General features: G+C 42.1%; 1 protein-coding gene across 1 annotated transcript in view; it reads left to right on the top strand.

Moving 5' to 3' along the window:
• Positions 1-5,046: 5,046 nt before the first annotated feature.
• The window catches only part of LOC138875743 (uncharacterized), a 2,284-nt gene continuing 989 nt past the window's right edge, over positions 5,047-6,341 (top strand). Inside the window, exons 1-3 of the mRNA XM_070154605.1 lie at positions 5,047-5,055; positions 6,056-6,162; positions 6,261-6,341. The exon at positions 6,261-6,341 is cut by the window's right edge and continues 233 nt beyond it. Coding sequence (XP_070010706.1) covers positions 5,047-5,055; positions 6,056-6,162; positions 6,261-6,341 — 197 coding nt within the window. The remainder of the gene's footprint in view (positions 5,056-6,055; positions 6,163-6,260) is intronic.

Genomic DNA, 6,341 nt, shown 5'->3' with positions numbered 1-6,341 from the left:
GCCAATGCACTTTTGTAACATAGATATGTGAAATAGCGGATGGACAGACTCCAGTTCCGAGGGCAATTCTAACTCATAATCTACATGGCCCACTCTCCGAATGATCCTATAAGGTCCAATATACCATGGGCTAAGTTTGCCTTTCTTGCCAAACCTCATCACACCTTTCATAGGTGACACCTTTAAGAATACCCAGTCATTAACCCCGAACTCTAAATCTCGTCGCCGCACGTCAGAATATGACATCTGACGACTTTGAGCTGTCAATAGTCTCTCCCAGATAAGCTTTACTTTTTCTATGGCTTGCTGAACCAGGTCTAGCCCATATAACCCAGATTCTCCAACATCGAACCACCCTATAGGATATCTGCACCTACTCCCATACAAAGCCTCGTACGGAGCCATCTAGATACTGAAATGGTAACTGTTATTATATGAAAACTCGATAAGAGGTAGGTGTTCATCCCAACTTCTTTTAAAATCCAGCACACATGCTCGCAACATATCCTCGAGCGTTTGAATCGTGCGCTCGGCTTGTCCATCAGTTTGTGGATGAAAAGTTGTGCTAAGATTCACCGAAGTTCCTAGACCCTTCTGAAATGACCTCCAAAAATGTGTAAACTGAGCCCCACGGTCAGATATAATAGATATTGGCACTCTGTGTAGTCGCACTTTCTCTTTAATATATAACTTTGCATAACCTTCTGATGTATAAGTAGATTTGACCGGTAGGAAATGAGTTGATTTCGTGAGCCTATCAACTATCACCCTTATGGAATCAAACTTATGATGGGAACGAGGTAAAGCCGTGATAAAGTCCATGTTTATCGCCTCCCATTTCCATGTCGGGATCTCTATAGTTTGTATTAGCCCCCTGGGCTTCTGGTGCTCTATTTTCACTTGCTAGCAACTAGGGCAATGAGCGACATATTCAGCAATTTTCTTCTTCATATCGTTCCACCAATATACATCCTTAATGTCATGATACATTTTTGTCGACACAGGGTGAATGGAATACCATGAATAATATGCATTTTACATAATCATGTCTCATAGCGCTGCTATATCTGGAACAGACAAATGACCCATGTATCTAAGAACCCCATCTCCTTTGAGTTCTAACAACGACTTCTTTTGTTGTGGAACCCGCTCTCTCAACTTGACTAACTCTGGATCCTCGCACTACCTATCCTTTACTTCAGCTATGAGGGATGATTTCACAGTATTTTGGAGTACAATTCCTCCATTGCCAGAGTCCACTAACTGAACCCCCAAACAAGCCAATTGATGAATCTCTCTTGTTAATTGTCTTTTCTCGGCCTCTACATGTTCTAAACTACCCATAGATCGATGACTTAAGGCATCTGCTACAACATTAGCTTTCCCTGGATGGTAGAGAATGTTAACATCGTACTCTTTTAATAACTCAAGCCACCGCCTCTGTCGCAAATTCAACTCTTTTTGCTCGAAGATATATTGCAGGCTCTTATGATCTGTGAATATATCAACATGCACACCATATAAATAATGTCGCCATATCTTAAGTGCATGGACAACTGCAGCTAACTCGAGGTCGTGGGTCGGACACATCCTAACCCGACACCTGAGGCATCACAATACATGGCATAACCATATGGACCTTCTGGAAGTGCCAGAACTGGCGATGAAGTCAACATGTTCTTAAGCTCTTGGAAACTCTGCTCACAGGCCTCTGTCCACCGAAACTTAGTAGCTTTCTATGTCAGCTTTGTTAATGGTGCTGAAAGAGAAGAAAAACCCTCTACGAACCTTCGGTAATATTCTGCTAAGCCTAGAAAGCTACGAATCTCTATCGGAGTGGTAGGTCTAGGCCAGGATTTCACAGCCTCAATCTTCTGAGTGTCTACCTTTATACCTTTATCGGATACAATGTGCCCCAAGAATTCTACAGACTTCAACTAGAACTCACATTTAGAAAACTTAGCATACAATTTATTATCACAAAGGGCTTAGAGTACCGCTCGCAGGTGATCCATATGCTCATCCTCTGAACGTGAATAAACCAGAATATCATCAATAAAGACTATCACGAATAGATCCAAATATGTCCGGAATAAGCTATTCATCAAGTCCATAAATATGGCAGGTGCATTCGTCAACCCGAAGGACATAACAAGGAACGCAAAGTGTCCATATCGGGTCCTGAAGGCTGTCTTGGGAATATCTTTCTTCCGAACTCTAACCTGGTGGTACCCTGACCTCAAATCTATTTTTGAAAAGCATCTAGCTCCCTGCAACTGATCAAAAAAGTTGTTTATCCTTGGAAGGGGATACTTATTCTTAATAGTTACCTTGTTCAGTTGCCTATAATCGATACACATCCTTAGCGAATCGTCTTTCTTCCGCACAAATAGTACCGGTGCACCCCAAGGTAAAGTACTGGACCTGATGAATCCTTTCTCCAACAAATCATTTAACTGCTCCTTCAACTCCTTCAATTCGGCAGGTGCCATTCTATATGGAGGGATGGATATTGGTTGCGTTCCTAGAAGCAAATCGATGCCAAAATCAATCTCTCGCTCTGGAGGAATACCTGGAAGTTCATCTGGAAATACATCCGCGTACTCCTTTACTACTGAAATAGACTGAAGTGTGGGTATCTTTGAATCTGTATCTTTAACTCGCACAATATGATAAATGCACCCTTTTGCGCTCATTTTACTTGCCTTCAAATAGGAAATAAACCTGCCTCTGGGTGTCGCCGTATTACCTACCCATTCAAGGATTGGTTCACCCGGAAAATGAAATTGGGTTGTCTTTGCTAGACAATCAACTGTGGCATAACAAGCTTCCAACCAGTCCATGCCCATGATAGCATCAAAATCCAACATCTCTAGCTCAACTAGGTCGGCTGAGGTCCGACGACCACAAACTGATATCGTACAACCACGGTAAATGCATCTAGCAATAATCGATTCTCCGACCAGTGTAGATACCACAAAAGGATCACTTAGTATTTCAGGCACTATACCAAATTTCCTCCGACAAATGGGGTAATACATGATAAAGTAGATCCTTGGTCTATCAAGGCATAAACATCGTGAGAACAAATGGTCAACATACCTATCACAACATCTAGTGAGAACTCTTGGTCCTGTCGACCTACTAGCGTATAGATACGATTCTGGTTATCACCTAAACTGGACCCTCTACCTCTGCCTCGACCTCTACCAGCTGAAGACTAAGACTCGCACCCTAAAGGATGCACGGACATAGCTGATCCTGTTGCTAAATTCGATGGCTGCGCCATACCCCTATAATCTCTATTTGGGCAATCTCGCATCATATGCCCTGGACGTCCACATGTATAACAAGCATTAGAATCAGCTCAATATTGGCCCATATGTCCTCGGCCGCAGATGGCACATTGCGGCGGAAACGGCCCTGTTTGTCTTGAACCTCATTGTCGCTACAAGCTTGATGCTTGGGAGCTCCTACCTGGTCCTGACTAAGTATAGCGGTCATACCTGTAACCCTGTAGCTAAGGTGGCAGAGGTCTAGGGGGACGTTCGAAGTATTGGGGTCTGTAACTACCCTGAGACTACTTCTGATATCTAGCAAATCTCATCATCTTATGCTGCCCTAACTCAGTCCTCTCCATACTCTGCTGCCGACGCCTACCCCTCTCTAAATTATCGGCAAATGCCTGAATCTAGGAGATATCCACACTATCCTATAATGCAGCGGTGGCACATGCCTCGGTCAACTCTGGGGCCAGCCCTGCTATAAACTTGTGGATCCTTTACCGCATAGTAGCAACTATAGATGGTGCATATATGGCCAATGAGTCAAAACAGGGACTATATACTCGAACGCTCATATTACCCTGCTTGAGGGCTAGAAACTGATCAAGTCGGGCCTGTCAGACCTCTCGTGGTAAGTACTGGTCAAGGAAGGCATCTGAAAAATTCAACTAAATAGCAGGAGGTGCATCACATCCCCTGGACCTTTCCCATCCCTCATACCAAAGGATGGCTATATCTCGGAGTCGAAAAGCTACTAACTCAACTGCCTCTTTCTCTATAGCATGCATAACCCGAAAGATCCTATAAAGCTGATCTGTGAAATCCTGCGGGTCCTCCCTCTAATCTATCCATATGATTTTTGGGGGATTCAAAGCAATAAACTCTTGGACCCTTGAACTCCCAGATCCCTCAGAAGGTCCTGCACTAGCGGATGCCCTAGCCTATTGCTGGGTAGCTACCAACTATGAAACAAATGCACCGCACTCCTCAAGTCCTGATTAGATGGAATCAAGGGAACTGGATGTGCGGACTCCCTAGGAATATCCTCAAGTGGCGAAGGAGCCGGTAACCGTTGGGTGTCGCGCCCCTTTTTTTCCCCTTTCTATTGGGAGAGGAGTTTCCGGGTTTCGACACTTATGGGGTGTAATGACTCATTTTCCTTTTTTGGGAATTGGGTATTTTGAAAAGTCGCCACCTAATAATTTAAGGCGCATTAGGACACTTATAGATTTCAGTTACAACTATGTTTGATAACTAGAGATAGGGTAAGGGCTTGAAACTATCCCAAGGGGAAGGTTTTAGGCACCCCTCAGGATCCACTAGTGCGGCTCCCGGCCAGATAGCTTTTTGTGAATTTGTGCAATTAGCAAGTAATCAAATAAAAGGCTCAAGTAATAGAGGATTTAAGTTTAAATACACAAGCGCAAACAATTATTGAGAGGCAGGGTTTTGGAAAAAAGAGTTATAAACTAGACATGCTTGTAAAAATGAAGGGGGTCCTAGGTTTGTTTATAATATGGATCGCCTCAATGCAATACCCGGTATGACACTCCTTAGAAGAGGGGATACACGTGGTATTAGCGCACTAGCCATCATATCCATATATACCCTTCCCACCCCGTTAAGGTATTAAAGTGTGGATTGGTCTCGACGTCTATTGCGTGCTATTACACATACCATTCCTATCAGTCCCAGAGGAATTGAAGACTATTATTACTATAAAAGGGGGGATTTTAGGCTGACTCTTAGGTTTAAAGGTAAAATGGCTAAGGTGACATATAAAAATACGTAGGACTGCATTTTGAGGGGAACGTATAAACAATTAGAGGGCTCATATATACCTCTGCAAACAATTCATATAATAGCATGACTTAAACACAGTTAATGTCTGAATTTTAAAATCCTAAAGTAGAGTTTGAGTCAGAACCAGATTCATTGTATAACTCAGAAAAGAAGTCTGAATCAGGCCTGCCTGCTGGCTATAACAGTTGGTAATTAAACAAAGGCAATTCCAATTTTTATTTAAGTAGTTACCTAAGGCTTGCCTAGGCGTAGTAGTGATGTCCTATGAGCATGATATATATATTGATGCAGAATGCAGTAGAGCAATGATTAATTTTAAATGGACAACTTGAGATCCTATAGTCATACTTTCTAACGGTATTAATTAACACGAAAAGAGTAGGTTATTTAATCTGATTCAGACAGGCACGAGTCAAACTAATTTTGTTTAAACTAAACTAGTTTTAGACCTTATAGGCATGATTTCTATTACAACTGATTTTAAATCCTATAGGTATGGTATCTAATTATTAAAAGCGGACTTTAGACTTATAGGCATGATCTCTAAGGGAAACGAATCTGGATACATGCTGTAATGAAAATTGAACTTCAATTGATTTTAACCCTATAGGCATGATATCTAATTATAAAGCTGATTTTTAACCCTATAGGCATGATATCTAATAAAGATAATTTTTAACCCTATAGGCACCAAATAGAATGAGTGCAGTGTGGAAGGGCCAGCTCTTATGTGTCCAAGTTCAGAGGGAGCCTAAGGGTCCCAAGGCAAGGCTCACACAAGAGGGGCAGAATCTAGATTGTAGGAGTATAGTGGAAGTGCAGAACATAGTTTGAAAAGGAGATTTATTTTTAAAAACGAGACTGACAGTCCATTTTGAAAGCAATTAGTGACAAAGGTGATTGGAATCAGTAGTAGTAGTAGTAGTAGATTTATTTTTAAAAACTAGACTGACAGTCCATTTTGAAAGCAATTAGTGACAGAGGTGATTGGAATTAGTAGTAGTAGTAGTAGTAGTAGTGGTAGTAGTAGTAGTGGTAGTCGTAGTAGTGGTAGTAGTAGTAGTGGTAGTAGTAGGTAGTGGTAGTAGGTAGTGGTAGTGGTAGTGGTAGTTGTAGTGGTAGTGGTAGTGGTAGTGGTAGTGGTAGTGGTGGTAGTGGTGGTAGTGGTGGTAGTGGTAGTGGTAGTGGTAGTAGTAGTGGTAGTGGTAGTAGTGGTAGTAGTGGTAGTAGTGGTAGTAGTGGTAGTCGTGGTAG

This window comes from Nicotiana sylvestris, chromosome 8, assembly GCF_000393655.2.
Source record: "Nicotiana sylvestris chromosome 8, ASM39365v2, whole genome shotgun sequence".
Taxonomy (NCBI): Eukaryota; Viridiplantae; Streptophyta; class Magnoliopsida; order Solanales; family Solanaceae; genus Nicotiana; species Nicotiana sylvestris.
Note: the sequence above shows the minus strand (reverse complement) of the source record. Positions and strands in the feature narration are given on the sequence as shown.